Source organism: Oryza sativa, chromosome 10 (assembly GCF_034140825.1).
Source record: "Oryza sativa Japonica Group chromosome 10, ASM3414082v1".
NCBI classification, from domain to species: Eukaryota; Viridiplantae; Streptophyta; class Magnoliopsida; order Poales; family Poaceae; genus Oryza; species Oryza sativa.
Genome location: NC_089044.1, coordinates 17,962,052 through 17,978,465, shown reverse-complemented (window position 1 = coordinate 17,978,465; position 16,414 = coordinate 17,962,052). Strand labels below are relative to the sequence as shown.

General features: G+C 40.4%; 2 protein-coding genes across 2 annotated transcripts; one reads left to right on the top strand and one right to left on the bottom strand.

Moving 5' to 3' along the window:
* The first annotated feature begins 12,130 nt into the window (after nt 1–12,130).
* Nucleotides 12,131–14,157, top strand: LOC107275978 (L10-interacting MYB domain-containing protein). Its single transcript, XM_015758655.3, has 4 exons — nt 12,131–12,398; nt 12,596–12,738; nt 12,839–13,222; nt 13,317–14,157. Exons 2-4 carry the CDS (start codon nt 12,603–12,605, stop codon nt 13,898–13,900), a joined length of 1,104 nt encoding a protein of 367 aa, XP_015614141.1. The 5' UTR covers nt 12,131–12,398; nt 12,596–12,602; the 3' UTR covers nt 13,901–14,157.
* LOC112936637 (uncharacterized) lies at nt 13,368–15,480 on the bottom strand. The gene is made up of 4 exons (XM_066304631.1): nt 14,949–15,480; nt 14,117–14,849; nt 13,727–13,861; nt 13,368–13,598 (listed from the first exon to the last, which is right to left on the bottom strand). The coding sequence occupies exons 1-2, from the start codon at nt 15,432–15,434 to the stop codon at nt 14,148–14,150; spliced, it is 1,188 nt and encodes a 395-aa protein (XP_066160728.1). The 5' UTR covers nt 15,435–15,480; the 3' UTR covers nt 13,368–13,598; nt 13,727–13,861; nt 14,117–14,147.
* Between the last annotated feature and the right edge of the window lie 934 nt (nt 15,481–16,414).

Below are 16,414 nucleotides of genomic sequence, written 5' to 3'. Positions count from 1 at the left end.
GGAGTTCGCGTGGAGGGAACGTTTTTTTTTTAAGAGCTTGCGGCGCGGGGGGCGGTCAACGGGGCGGGGTTGACCAAAACACGTGGGGTGGGGGTTGGGTGGGGTCGACGGCGGGTGGGGGCCACGTACGTTTGTGTTGACGTGGAATGATTATAGCCGTGCGATGTACGGCCAGCCCAGTGTCAATTTGTGGTGGCCAGATGGCGTGGGTCGGTCGAAAGTCCAAAACCCAAACCGGAGTGTGTCGTGTGGTACGTGGGGTGGGATGCCATATTCGCCCCCAAATATAATAATTTTTTTTTGTCATATCCTTTATTTTATTGGTGAAATAAGCCAAACGATATATTTGTAAATTAAATAAATTTTTTATATATGTGTTTTTAGCAATCTAGAAGTAAAGGCTGAAAAATAAACTTTGATTGAAAAAACCTCAAAATCAACTTTAAATTTTTTATGTTAAAAATTTAAATTTTGGTAGATAAGTATAAGCATAAGCGAAAAGATGAGTCCCTTAGTATCGGATAACATTCTAGTACTGGATGTGACATATTCTAGTATAATGAATCTAGACAGATGTATGTCCAGACTCGTAATATTAGGATATGTCACATCTAGTATTAGATTGTTTTTTATGGGATGGAGAGATTATGTGATTCTAAATTTTTATATTTTGAGATGGGCAGTAATCATAATCATGGTCCTATGTGTCCTAGGAATTTAGGAACCACGGGCGTACTGGATGTGTGTGAACATTTGTATGTTTGACTTTGGTGATGTTAATATTATCTAAAATTTGGATCCAAACTTCAGTCCTTTTTCATCACATCAACCTGTCATACACACACAACTTTTCAGTCACATTATCTTCAATTTCAACCAAAATCCAAACTTTCCCTCAACTAAACACAGCCATTGTCTCTGATCCTACAGCCCCATTTCCACTATCAGAAACATATTACGTCAATCATTAATATAGAGGTATCCACATTAAAAAAAAGGAAATCAAAGGTGCTCAACTGTCTAATTGTCAGTGTCAGTAAAACTAGATCCACAAATTCCCAATGTCGTCTCATCACAGGAAGATGCTCATCTAGAGTTGAAAATGAGCCGATCTTGGTACGGTGCTATTGGAGTGGGAACGTGGGATAAACTTGCTTTCTCTCAAACATTAGAAAACACGCTCCACTTGGAACTTGATTGTTTTGATTGTTTGATCTACTACTGATAAAGCCGTAGAAAAACAAACTCAAGCAATAGAAAATGATTATTAATGAAAATTTAAAATATTTGTCCTTAGCGTTTTAAAAACCACTGCTAAAAAATAAAATTAAGAAAAAAAACTCAATATCAGCCCTTAAACTAATTTATAAAATTTGAGTCCTAGTTGCGGTTGATAAGACAAGAATAATTGACGAACTCAGAAAAATGACTGACTGGCCGATCTTACAACGAATCGCAGTACAGACATATGTTCATCGTCGACAAGTAAGAAGCTTTTAGCTTTGTGCGCCAAAAAAAATAATAAAAAAAAGAACAAAGGAGAAGCTTACCAATGGCTTTCGCTAGCGGTTAATTGTCGGTGTCAGCTGACTCGGACGGATACACTGTACATCATCCACGAGGATCACGGCCAAAGCCGGTAGTCATTCCGTTCTAGATTATAAATTGTTTTGACTTTGTCAAAATTAAATTGCTTTAAGTTTGATTAAGTTTGTAAAAAAATAGTAACATTTTCAATATAAGATAAATATATTAAAAATATTTTTTCGGGGAAATTATAAAAATATTGACTTTAATCATTGACTATATTTTCCTATAAACTTAGTTAAATTTAAAGTAATTTAACTTTGATCAAAGTTAAAATAACTTATACTACGAAATGAGGGAGTATGTACTCAGCACAATTGGCAACATCATTCCCCGCACGATCTCCTACCCCCAATGCAAACGACTGATCGAACTGAACAACATTTTCTCCCCTCCTGAAACTGTGGATGGCGATGGCCATATTCAGCAGTACCCCAGTTTTATTCATCGCTATAGAAACCGTGTGTGTGCATCTCATTCTCCAATTAGACACATGGGCAAAGAGCTCAACTTTGACCATTCACTTCTCATTGTGCCGGCCTGTTTCTAGAGTGCCGGTGAGCCGTGCACGGGACTCCGAAAGAGGCAGATTCCATATCCATCGATCTAGGGGTGAACAGAAATCTCGAAGCTCATCGCTCGAATCGGTTTGTAACGAGCTTGATTCAGATCGACTCAAACTCATAGTTTTAATAAGTCAAGCCAAGCTAGAATTTTAACTCGTGAATTTAATGAGCTACTCGTTTAGCTGGTTAGTACAGAAGATCACCTATCTTTATATGCTTAGCCCTTCTTAGCTAATGATGTTTAGTTCCTTAACTACATCCAACCAACCTACTTGAGTTTAGTGAATTTTTTATTAGTCAGTGTTTATTATTATTTATATGGAATAAAATGATAAATTTAGAATTATAGAGGTGAAATAAATATGTTAACGAGTTTATTTCAATTTTATAATTCTAAATTTTATTAGCTCGTTATCCACCCCTCATCGCGGCCGTTTTGTCGTTCGTGACCACTTGAATCATATACGGCTTTAGACAGATCAGTAGTGCTCTGCGAGAGCTTCCTGTCGATCGTGTGTTTCTTTTTCTAATTTTTATTAGTGCAGAGTTAGGCGAACTTTGCAAATGCGTAGATAGCTACCATAACACACGCCGATGACTCGTCGGAGATGACCGGGCATGCAGTGTTTTACTTTTCGTGTTCAAAATGCTAATGCTACCATGCATTGTTCTGCCAAACCGTGTGATTAGCTTAATTACCGCATGCTCCTTTGTTTTACATTATAAATTGTTTTAATTTTTCCTAAATATTTTTTTAAGTTTGATTAAATCTATGAAAAAAATACAGTAACATCATTAGCACAAAACAAACATATTATCAAACTATAATAAATGTTAGTTTTTAACGGAACTAATTTTGTGTTATATATGTTATTAAATTTTTTTATAAATATAGACAAAATAAAAAAATATTTGACTAGAAGAAAGAAATTCAAAGCGACGAACGGAGGGAGCAGGAGGTTATGACGAGTTTGACAATCACTAGCTCGAGTCGTGCCGTTTTGCTCACCAGTCACACATCGCACAATCGTCGACTCCTCGTCATCCGAGAAAGGAGGCGTGTGCAGCTGCGACCGCGGGCCGTCAACATATATCCGTTCACAGTCGAAAGTCGGAGCACGAGAAAAAAAATTAAACGCACAAGCCCGGCGGCCAGTCGACCGGGGCTCATCCTGGGCGACTAGGGGTGAAATGATGACGAAAAATTCCCAATCGACCGAACGTTTTCAACCTTTACCCTTTTTAGCTATATATAAAAATTATTCTTTCTAATTTTTCAACATCGTATTGATGTTGATATTGAGTAGTTTAAATAATAAATATGGTTAATTATCGGCTGTCTGGGGTGGGTTTAACCCTCTCTAGAAAAACTAGAGTCGAGACCAGTTGCTATCTATTCTTTTATGTCGTGAAAGCATTGTTTTAGAAGAATGCTCCCAATTCTAATCGTTACTGACTGTTTTCACCCATACTCGCAATGACGTCGACAAGAATTTACTGTTTGCCATCCTTATAGGTTCAAATGTCACTCTTTGAAATTTTCATTTCCATTTGTCATCCAGTCTAACTCTCTCGTGTGTCACTATTCCTACTTTTCTAGTTCACTTGGTGTTACATTTGTATTTTTTTTCCTTTCTATCCGATGTGTCGAATGATGCCAAAAGACTGAAATGCCCTTGGGTCCATATGTAAGAGGCTTCTCCCGCCCTACCCAAGCTGAACCAAAAGAGAGGAGGGGGAGACAGAGCCGCTATTGGGAAGATGGAGCCCAGCGCCGATGCTGATACATCCTCCCCGACCGCGAACACCACAAACCATGCCCCCTCCCCAACGTGTAGAACCACCCAGCCTCAACGTGGTCCTAGCAGGGGCGGATCTATAGTTATAGGACCGGTGTCAGGCGACAACGACGACTTTTGGCAAAACCTATAGCTAAACTGTTTATTCATATGCTATAACACCATGATCTAAGTATAATTAGCATATTATGACATCGATAGACGCGTTCTGACACCAACAAATCGATTTTCTGGATCCGCCACTGGGTCCTAGCACACTCCTCCTATCTATCCTCACCTCCTGCGATGCCGGCGAAGAGGAGAATAGGGGGAGACGAGGCAGAGAATCAGCCCACGACTTGCCTCAATTTTTAAATTTTGAAAACTATCAACTTAAAGTTTAAAGTTTGAAAGCTTTCAACTCATTATTTCAACTTTTAACTCGGATTAGAAAACTTTTAAGTCAAAATTTTAGAACCTTCAACTCAATATTTATTTAAGTTTTAAATTTTGAGTTAAAAGTTTTTTAAAATTTGATTTGAGAGTTTCAAATTTTGAGATGTAAGTTTTGTAGTTTAAGTTCAAATTTTAAATTGAAAGTTTTAAATAGAATGTTTTGAAATTTAAGATAAAAGATCTAAATTATAAAATACATTAAAAATAAAAAAAGTACGCTAAAGATTAAAAAATCGTGAAAAAAAGGAAAACGTGTCAGGAAGTGGGGGAAAGCGTAAAAAATGGAAAAAAAAATCGTGCGGGAGCGTCAGCTGACATATACGCGTCAGATAGCAATCCCCGAGATGGGGCCATGGGATGGGAAGAAATTCCAAAGTCCAAACCTGTGTGTACGTGTGGGGTAGTCATCATGGTCCTCTGTGTTTCCTGGGAATTTAGAAACCACGGACGTGTTGGATGTATGTGAGTCAAGTGGTCTCTTTGAACATACATTTGCGTGTTCGCTGCCAGGACTTTCTGCTCCTATATCCTCGTTCCATTATCAGAAACTGATTACGTGACAGTGTAGAATCATGGATATAAAGGTGTTCAACTGTGGGTTAAATTAGAAACCACAATGCTTACAAATTCCCTATATCGTCTCACCATAAGTAGCAGCTCGTCTAGAGTTAAAAATGACCCATTTGTTACCTTTTTTTTTTTCAGGAGACACTCTCAATCATAAAATATGGCAATCTAATATTGGATTGCATATAAACATATACTACGAATATAGATAATGCCATATCTTGGGATGGAGTGAGTAGAACTTGACTGACTGCTATGAATGTTTGATCTACAGTACAATAATGAATTAAGCAATCCAAATAATTTATAAATACAAGTTTTATATGTGTGTTTTTTACGGTTTAAATTATCTTGGAAGATAAAATATAATGTAAAAGTAAAATTTGCTATAGGACATCTAAAGTTTATAATTCTTGGTGTTGAACACCTAAAAATGTGACATGGTTGTAGAAAAAAAACTGGTAATTCACTAAGAGACACTATAGTCATTATTTTATCATTTTCAGGAAAATGAGGAAAGAAACTTTTAGAGAAGATGAGTTTGCCCCCTAGGCCAATTGCTTGTAATGGCCTCTGTCATGGGCCCTGTCTTTCACCGCCTCCAATCTTAAGGTCTTGGAGAGGGGATTGGTAGAGGAAATGTGGCTTGGATCTGGTTCCAGATATGTTAAATGATAAAATAATAACAGCAGTCTCCCCTAATAAATCATCGGTTTTTTATGTCCTAAAATTGAGTTTATGTTTTTTAGTGTCCAAGAGTAAAAAATCATAAATTTTGAATATCCCATAGCATACTTTTACCAATGAAAGAAAAACCTTAGTGTTAACTTAAAAGTAAGTTTTGAAATTTAAATTTTGATTGCAGCATATAATAAAAAAAGGAGAATGATGGTTCATGGATAGACCTATGATATGCTAATCTCACTCGACGATTATCTTTGACACAAGAAGTTTAGTAATATATTTGGCTTGTTGGTATCAGCCGCAATCAAAATTCAAATTAATTTTAGAGCACATATGTGACATAACCGGTAACGCCATCCGATCCACGAGAAAGGAGATCGTGTGGTTTCATCGTCCCCGCACAATCTCCTCCCTCAGGATCTCCACTCCAATAAAAACGACCTCCATTTGGCCATTCTCTATCTCCACAAGCACCACCATTTTTCTCCCCACCTGTGGAAACCATGGACGGTGATGGCCATATTCAGCAATTCCCTCCCAGCTTCTTCTTTGTGAAAACCGTGTCTGTGCATCTCCTCCTCCGATTACACATTGACAAAGAAATCAACTTTGACCCTTCACTCCTCTTTTCCACTAAAGAAGGATCCAATATATACCCATGAGGACATGATAGTGTCACACACTCACACACTACTCTTCGTACGGGCGCACATCCAGCTTCTAGATTGCCCGGTGAGCCACACGTGACTCCGAAGAAATTAAAATGGATTCCATCCATCGATCATGTGTCCGCTTCGTTCGTCGTACGTGACGGCGTCATCACCTGATTACGTACGCCTTTAGACACAGATTAGTGCTATGAGTATCGTGTGCCTGTTGTATATTGCATGAGTTAGGCGAGGATGCATATTGTTGGCAATTTTTTTTTATATATATTGTAGAGACAGATTCGGGATTGGACTCTGCTGGTCATACCAGCCACACAACGCTGGTATGACCGGTCTACTGGCGGTGGTCTAACCGGTCGACACACGACGATCAGATCGACCCTCTCAGAGAAAAATCGGTAGAACGTCCAAACTTTGGTAATTTTTCTATTTTAATCTTAGATGTTAAATTTGGGTATAAACACATATGCTCCTAGATCTCTCTCTATAGCTTTACAAATGGTGTAGATAGCATGCATAACACAATATGAAATGAGTATAGGTATGATCCACGTTCGATTCAACCAATGCATAAACACATCTATTATTTTTCTAAGCCCACATAAACAGCGGCAGAGGCAGTGACTAAAACCTGTGGGGTTAAAGCTGTAAAATTATTTTTAGTTTTCTATTATTGTGACACAAATATCAATAGTTTTTTTTTGGCTGTTTCGCGAAAACAAGTGGGGTCAGCTGATCCCATAGATTACTGTAGCTCCACCACTGCACATGGAGAGAAATAGAGCACAAGAATCAGTGAATGAGACGTAGTCGGATGCTAACCATATAATATGGTATGTAAAGCAAGATTCTAACACAATTAACGATGACCAGTAGATCTGCCACTGACCGAGTGACCGGCCCCGGCCCGTGCATGTGTTTTAAGCTTGATCCAGTTCAGGTGCAGTGGGTAGTGTGAAACAGTCACACGAGCACCATCGGATCTAAAACGGGCGTGATCTAGATGTATCTAAACACAGTAGCAAAACACTGCAGCGATTTATTGTGGCACAGTAAAGTTTCGATTTACCGTGGCAATTAGGGGTGGGTGTTCGGTCTGACCAAAAAATTCGGTCTCGGTCTTCGGTCTTTCGGTTATTTCGGTCTTTGAAAAGTGAGGACCGAATTTCTTCCCAAAAAACTCAAGACCGACAAATTCAGTTTCGGTTTTTTTGGTTTCGGTCTCGGTCTGACCGAACTTTCACAGAGGGCTAGCTGGAGACGGAGGCGGTGTGATGGCGGCATTGAGGCAGAGGTGGAGGGCGGACCGGCGGAGGGCGGAGGCGGGCGACGAAGGCGGCGCCGGCGCGATGGAGGTCGAGGACGACCGGCGGAGGGCGGAGGCAGCGCCTGCGCGGTCGAGGTCGACGACGACCGGCGGAGGTGGAGGCGGAGGGCAGAGGCGGTGCCGGCACGGTGGAGGTCAACGACGACCGGCAGAGGCGGCGCGCGGAGGGCGGAGAGCGGAGGCGGCGCCGGCGCGATGAGGCGGAAGGCGGAGACGGCGCCGGCGTGATGGAGATGGAGGGTGGAGGCGGAGGCAGCGTGACCGCACGGCGCGAGCGCCGAGCGCGAGGGGATTGGTGGCGGCGCTGCGTGAGGCTGGTGGGAGAGGAGGGAGTGTCAGTGGTTCCCTTTAGGGTTTAGTAGTTTATTGGGCTTATCGTGCCTCCTAGATCTATTAGGCCACAATTCGGTTTTCTCGGTTAATTCGGTTAACCGAGACCAATAACCGAATTGCCCAAATAAATTTCGGTCTTTCAACGGCCAAGACCGAATTACTAACCGAATTTCTCGGTCTTGGTCGTTTCGGTCTCGGTCTTTTCAGTCTCGGTATCGGTCTTTTCAGTTCGGTTCTTCGGCCCGGTCTTATTTTGCTCACCCCTAGTGGCAATTGATTTGGACCATTGGATCAAAAAATTGAGAACTCAGATTATGTGCAATCTATCTATTATATTATTAAAGGAATAGAAAAAGGAGCCTCCACGTTCGCTCTCATGGCCTAGACATTCTCACATTAATCGGAGAAAAAGAAAAAGCAGAGTCCATATAGAAATACAATTTAGAAATAGCTGAAATTCGGAATTAAAAAATAAGGAATATTATAATAGGAGACTAGAGTCCATATAGAAATACAATTTAGAAATAATTGAAATTCGGAATTAAAAAATAAGGAATATTCGAAGAGGAGACTAGAGTCCATATAGAAATACAATTAGAAAATAACTGAAATTCGGAATTAAAAATAAGGAATATTAGAAGTAGAGTATAGAGTCCATATAGAAATACAATTAGAAAATAATAGAAACTTGGAATTAAAAATAAGGAATATTAGAAGTAGAGTATATATTCTATATAGAAATACAATTAAGAAAACAATAGAAATTCGGAATTAAAAAAATAAGGAATATTAGAAGTAGAGTGTAGAGTCCATATAGGAATTTAAAACTAACTAAAATTTGGAATAAGCATAATAAAATTAAAAGTAAAGTTTAGAGTCCGTATAAAAATATAATTTACAAATAACTAAAATTTAAAATTAAGAAAAACATGGGAAGAAAAGTTTAAAGTCAATATAGGGATACAATTTAGAAGTAACTAAAATTCATTAATAATTAAAGAATATTGAAAGATGAGTTTAGAGTCTATATAGAAATACAATTAGAAATAATAAAAATTCAGAAATAAAAATAAATAATAGTGGAAGAAGAGCATAGAGTTTATATAGAAATACAATTTACAAAAAATTCAGAATAAAAAAATATATTAAAAGACGAGTCTAGAGTCCATATAAAAATATATATAATTTATAAATAACTAAAATTTGATATTACGGCCTTATGACCAGTCACATGGCGCAATCGAGCCAATCGTCGAAAGGAGGCAGCTGCGACCACGCGCGGAGCCGTCGGCTACTCTTGGTTCACAGCCGGAAGTCGGAACACGAGAAGAGAAAGAAACGCAGAATGCCGACGGCCAATCGATCAACCGGCCGGGCTCTGGTCAGGCGAACATAAAAGAAAAATTATAGGGATTCAATACATAGCACTCCCTCTATCCTAAAATATAAGTATTTTTAGACTCTGATATGGTTTTCGTGATGCTATTTTGATCAATAATATTTATAAAAGTGAGATGTTTTAAATAAAATTACGATAAATTGTTTAATGATAAATATATTAATATCAATTTTACATGATTGATATTTTTTATTTTTTTGCTATTAATAATTAAAGTTAAAAATGTTTGATTTATCACTATGCTAAAAATACTTATATTTTAGATGGATGGAGTAATAATTATCTAATTATTAGTTGGTGTATTAATTAAAATGAGACATTTTAGCTAGGATTGGATAACTAACCCAAGGTCCTCTGATCCTGGATTATTGAACGTGGGAGTGCAACTGTCGGGCTCACCGTCGCGCCCTGCAGTGGTGGGAAAATTTTTCACGCATATTGCTAATCTAATGAAAACATTAATTTTTTTTTTGAAATTAGATAGCAGCATTTATTATCCCATGTCTGTTTCCGCTCACGCCGAACATTCTTTATCACCATGAATTATCTGCTTCACGTCTTTTAAAATATGTGTGTTTATTTAATGTTTTAAACTAATTATTAAGCTTATTTATCAAGACATTTGACTTGTATGTATAGTCATATAAATAATTGTTAGAATAGGTGTCGAATATACTATTCCTATTTGGTTATTTGGTTACAGTTGGACTTAGAGTTGTAATAGGTGTTAGGGGGTGGAGTTAGAGTCGGACTCTGTAACCCGGCAACTCTCTTAAATAGAGAGGGGGACACCACAATATAACCATGGCGACTACAATGTAGCATACACACGCAGGGAGAGGATGGCGGCGTGGCCATGGACTCGTAGCGGCTAGGAACTATATTGGTTGGGGAGAAGCGCCCATAATTAGAGCCCCGGGGATGTAGGCTTCGGCTGAACCTCGTTAACAAATATCGTGTGTTCCTGTGTCGTCATCTGGCATGTCTTGAGTAATCAATGACTGAAGCGATCGGGAGGGTTAGTCGTCTTTCCGCTATATTGACTAACTTTTATAACAAGTGGTATCAGAGCAGAAGGTTTCAGCATTGGATCAAGAAGACATGTGGAGAAGGAAACACGAGGTGGGATCGCGCATCGATAGGAGATCGTCAGTCGTGGCGATGAGATCGATGGCGACAACGAGGACGTTGCGGAGGCGACGACCTCACTCGCGATCAGACTGACGATGGCGGAGCGTGACCGGAAGACGAGGCCGGGCGTGGCCGAAGGCGTTCGGAGAGATCGGAGGGGTAGCGCCATGGACGGCGCGCCCGACGCACGTGGCGAACGCGGATCCGCGGCGGCAGGGAGGCCACTGACGGAAGGGCGAAGCTGGCGAGCATGGCGCGGCGCGGCGGACGTGCAGGGCCGATGACGACGGGGTCGTGGACGGTGAATACGAGGGCTGCGACTGCGGTGCGTGCAGGGGCATGGACGTCGTGTATGGAGGCATGACTTGTGCACATCTACACATGCATAGGTGTGGTTTCCAAGAGCAGAACCAAGACGGATACGGTGCGGAGACGTCGACTTAAGCAGGGAGAGGTGGCAGTGGGCTCCATCGTGGAGGAGTAGCTATGGACTCTAGCGAAGAAGTTTCTCTAATCCGAGCGGTGGAAGTTTCGGCTTCGGTGTCTGATGCAGGCGGCGGCGACGACTCAGAGGAGGCATAGGCTGCGGCTTGTAGCAGGAGGAAGCGGATACCGAGATTGAGTCGGGGTTTGGTTTTTGGCTCGTAGGAAGGCAGGCACACTACAAGGAATCTGTTAATGCATGATGAAAAATTTCCGTCACGGATCATCAAAAAACCGTCACTATGCAGCACCTGTGATGGTTTCAGAGATGGTCACGGATTGAGCGTCATGGATTAACCTCTGTGACGGTTTACCAAAAACCATCACGGATTAATGGAATCGCTGACGGTTTTAAACCATCACGATAGAGCCCGAGGCCTAGTTAGCCCAGCCCAAGTTCATTTCCTATGACGAAAAATAACCGTCACGGATTGAATGCCACATCATCATGGATGCTTACATGGTTGCTTACGTGGATGATGACGTAGACACTACCTCAACCTATTTATTAACAGGCCAAAATCAAAGATGGGCCAATTTTTAGCCCAATTCCATCCATTTTCGCAGCTCCTTTTCAGCCATTTTGGCAGCCCATTTTCAATAGCTTTACAACCCATTTCAGCAGCTTTGCAGCCCAATTTTGTCACCATTTTTTGGTGCCCTTTTCAGCCCACTACTACATCGCTTACAGCCCATATATACAGCTTAATTTCATAACTAAAGCCCATATACACAGCCCATGCAACTAATAGTTGCAGCAGCAAATCAAATAGAAATATCATTTTTCCATTCAATATCATATCACATGATTTTTCATCCAACATCAGATTACAACATTCAGGGCTCCTTTGATTCAAAGGATTGGCATAGGACTTTTGTAGGATTTACAATCCTATGGATTTTTTCCATAGTATGTCTTTGATTCATAGGAAATGAAAGGAAACGTTCCTTAGGATTGCATTCCTTTAGTTCATTTTCACAGGAAAATAAGAAAGAGGTCTGACCTCTTTGGAAACTTTCCTGGCGCGAAAGAAGGGCGCGCCCACGCGTGCGCACGTCGTCGTTGGCGCCACTTTTGTGTGTTTGGCGGTAAACCGTGGCCCTTCGCGCTTCTTCCAGAAAAAAAGAGAGAGAGAGAGAAAGATGGGAACGAGAACACCGAGGACCACATATTAGCAGCCAAGAAAGCCAACTGTGATAGAGATAGACAGCAGCTTGAGCCGGCCGCTGGGGGTGCAAGGCGGAGGCGAGGCTCGCCGGCTCAGTCGTGTATGCGGCTTCCGCTGGGGACGCCGGCCCAACAACTAGCAGCACGCAGCAACCAAGCACAGCATCCATCTGGCGCGCAGGTTGGGCTCCGCTAGGCGGAGGCGTGCGGCAGGTCCGCCATCGAGGGCAGCAGCCAGGGCCATCGATTTGGTATTTGTCTGCACTTTTGAGCTTTCATACTTGACTTATTATTGACTTATTAGTGCTTCTGTACTTTGGATCTATGGATTAGTGAATTTTTAAGCTGACTACTTGGAACTAGTTTGTTTCATTGGCACTGTAGGTGTAAATCCCTCTCTGATAAGGATTGTGTATTTCTTTTTTCTTTCTTTTTTTTGGGGGGTTAGGAAAGCAATGCCATCGAAAGGCTCTTCTCAGATGACCATGACAAATCAACGCAATTTGTCCGATCGACGAGCCCAGCAACCTCTATCACAGGTTTATGTTGATGTTGACAGTGAGCATGGGACTGCAGAGCGTCAAGAAATAGGTAATATTTGCAAATTCAGTTTCACTTGTTGTTTGCATCAAACCTTTTTTGTTTCATATTGCTGCTGAAACTGAAATTGTTAAATGTTTGTCAAATTTAGGGACGGCAAAGAGAGCCAGATGGAGTCACCAGATGAAGATGTTCCTTATTGAGCTCCTAACAGATCATGACGTGCCAGGTTTTCGAACACAAAATGCTTGGAGTAAGGAAGCATGGACAAATATTGTTTGCCGCCTGAATACAAAATTCGGTACATCATTTACGACCAACCAAGTCAAGCAAAAGGAGCAGGATTTGAAGAAAGATTATCGCAGTGTTAAAGATTTGTTGGATCAAAGTGGTTTTGGGTGGGATAGTGACAGAATGATGGTGAGTGCACCACAAAGTGTTTGGGACACTTTTGCTGATCGCAAGAACAAAGATGCAATTCATTGGCGAGATAAGTCGTTCCCATATTTTGATGATTTAGCTCCACTTTATGATGGTGAGCTTTATATTTTTTTTATCAGTGGTTTGTTTGTTTTGTTGAAATGTTTTAGGCAAGTTATGCTGATCGTGAGGAGAATATAATTGTGCAGGTCGTTATGCTGAAGGGAGAACTCGCCATGGTATGGACCATTATGCAAGGAAGACAAAGAATGCACCAGCTCATTCAACACAAGAAGCAAATGCGGTTGATACATATCAGTCACCATCCCCTAATTCAAATGCTCCAGGTGAATCAGGTTTGCAATTTCCTTTTGGTGAAGAGGTTGAGACAGCCAATTTGGACTTTTCACAGCATTCACCTACCCCTGTCCATCTCACAAAAGTCCCACCTAGCTCGGCACAAACACCTTCAGAGGTTCCTGAATCTCGACCTGGGAAGAAACAAAAGATCAAATCTGTTAGTCCTGATGATGGATTTCATGAGAGATACCTAAAACTTAAAAAAGAAGACATAGATCGATTTGCTGCAATTGAGGAGAAGAAATTGGAGGATCCTTACAGCATCAACAAGTGTATCACAGTGCTTGAAGGTTTACATGGTCTACAAATAGGAGATATATTGGTGGCAGCTGATATCTTCAAAGGTAAGGATAATAGGGAAGTTTTCTTGTCCTTTTCAAGTGATGCATTACGCCTGGCTTGGATTAGAAAGGAAATCGCAGCATTAGAGTGAGTACTTTTGTGAAACATATGGCATGCAAGTAGTAGGATAGTACTTTTGTGAAATAGATGGCATGCAAATAGAAGGATAGTACTTTTGTGAAACAAAGGGGGTACTTTTGTGAAGCAGATAGTAGTAGGATATACTTTTGCTTAGAGGGAGTGCATGCAAGTAGTTACTTCATTAAGTAGAATGTGACAAACTTGGAGTACAAGACTAGTAATTGACCTTGAATGCCATGGTGGTCAAATGCAATATATTATTTCCTTCGTGCTACGTAATGGTTCCACATCCGTTGTGCCATGTCATCTCGTTTTCTATTCCCAGCTTCTCTAGAGTTGTTAAATTCTTGTACATCACCATTATAGTTCTCGTCTCCATTTGGCACATCAACAATATGATCTGGATCAATCTCCAAACGACAATTACTTGGCCACACCATATCTCCATTATGCAGGCGTATGAAGTTGTGTAGAACACAACAGGCAACCGAAATATCAACTTGTTTACGAGCTGGGTGGTGTGAGCCGGTCTTTAGTATAGGAAATCTCATTTTTAATACACCAATTGCTCTCTCTATATGGTTTTTGAGTTGTGCATGCCGAAGATTGAATAACTCCTTATAATTTTGTGGCTTTTGATTAGCTCTGCCCTGTTCCTTTAAATGATATCTTGTCCCACGATACGGTGCTAGAAACTGTGTTGTATTTGCATAACCAGCATCTACAAGAAAAAATTTACCAGGAGGTACTTCAAAACCATGGTTTAGTGCATCTTGAAGAACTCTTGCGTCTGAAGCTGATCCCTCCCAGCCGGCATGTACATGTACAAATTTCAGATCGAAGTCGCAAGCTACCATAACATTCTGAGAAATTGTTTGCTTTCTATTCCGGTATGGTTCTTGCTGGTCTAGTGGAAGTATCATTGGTACATGTGTCCCGTCAATAGAGCCAACACAATTCTATACAAATACAAATATAACCTTGATTAAGTCTTTTTATGTACAATGATTGGTTTAACTCAAAGTAAAAAAAAAATCAAAACATGAATCTGTTCATACCTCAAAAAAGGGGTGAAATTTTGGTCTTCTCAAGATATGATGGGGGTGTAGGAAAGGTGGCCGTATATATACACATGTAAGTTGTGTAACTGCATCAAGCACAACCCCAAAATACTTGCTTATTGTTTGCCCGCTGTGTTGAAACTGATCTTGCAAGGTCTCATTACTTGCATTTTTTGCTAGTGCATACAAGAATATAGCAACTTGTTCTTCTACTGAGACATCTCTTGCATCAGCAAGTAGTTGTTTCTCACGCAACTTATCGACTAAAGCTCGAAAAACATTAACTTCCATGCGAAAATTCCTTTTGCTTAGGCTCTGATGACCTGTTAAGATTTCATTAACACGACAAGCCCCTGAAAGTTTTGATGTGTGCATCGGTTTCCTACTAGATGATGGTTGTGACGAATCTCCTTCGATGGTAGGGAGAACAAAAAGCATGAACTCATCTTCATTCTGTGACCGTCGTCGATAACTTGGATCCATGACAATCACAGGGGAAATCAACAACAAATAATAAATCTGATGGTTTGGTCTACCAATATATATAGGAGAGCAGAAGCAAGCAAATAAGTTGCTAATCCTTACATACATACCAAAAAGAAAAAAAATTCATTTATGACTTACCAAATGAATTGCCACGTTTGAGCTCTTGTCATGCTTGGCCGATACAATCGAAGGTGAGGTGAGCTAGTTTTGTTGATGTCCAGTTGCAGCTACAGCAATATATATAAGGACATGCAACGGCTAGTACTTGCTTTGAACGCCAACGGCTATCTGTTCAAATTCAAACCGGAAGAGAAATCCTGTATTTTTCCTATAGCACTATCAAAGGGCACCTTTCATTTTTTCCTATGTTTTTGATTCCTGCGGGATTGAAGAATCATACTACTTCAATTCCTGTGTTTTTCCTATTCCTGTGTTTTTCCTATCCTGCGAATCAAAGGGGCCCTCAAAGTGCATACAACCTTGCAGTTTACCATGGCTCAAGCCAACAACAAATAGAGATTCCAAGCAATGCATACAAGTCTAGGAGCTTAATGAATGCTGCGGCAGCAAAATGCAAGCATGTATAGCTTAGCTTAGTCAAAAATTGACTTGACACAAGTTAGCAATAGCAGCAAAATGCATGTAGTAGCAAAAGATATAGCATCATGCATGAATTAACTTGATCGAACTTGACTGAGCAAAAGATTAAGTTTCCGCTTCCATCTCAGATTGAGTCCTCTTCATCGAACTTGTAGACAGCTTGTTTTCCATTTGAGTCTAGCAAGCAAGGAGCAAACATTGTTGTTGATGAGAGAATTAAAAATAAGCATTACAAAGAGCAAAGTTTGAAACTTATCTTACAATAGCCTATTGTACAGCAGTGGTGTAGCATTTTTTTTTCTTGCTGTAGTGGAACTCCTTGAACAAATCAAATGCATTAGGTTCTTCTTCATTGTATTTGTCACGCTGAAAACAAC

What these genes read in the sequence shown, in the direction of transcription:
- LOC107275978 (XM_015758655.3), top strand. Translation starts at nt 12,603, where the DNA reads ATGCCATCGAAAGGCTCTTCTCAGATGACCATGACAAATCAACGCAAT. An exon ending in TGCAGAGCGTCAAGAAATAG is followed by an intron (nt 12,739 to 12,838) that starts GTAATATTTGCA and finishes TGTCAAATTTAG; the next exon opens with GGACGGCAAAGAGAGCCAGA. An exon ending in TTTAGCTCCACTTTATGATG is followed by an intron (nt 13,223 to 13,316) that starts GTGAGCTTTATA and finishes ATAATTGTGCAG; the next exon opens with GTCGTTATGCTGAAGGGAGA.
- LOC112936637 (XM_066304631.1), bottom strand. Translation starts at nt 15,434, where the DNA reads ATGGATCCAAGTTATCGACGACGGTCACAGAATGAAGATGAGTTCATG. An exon ending in AATTTCACCCCTTTTTTGAG is followed by an intron (nt 14,850 to 14,948) that starts GTATGAACAGAT and finishes GTATTTGTATAG; the next exon opens with AATTGTGTTGGCTCTATTGA.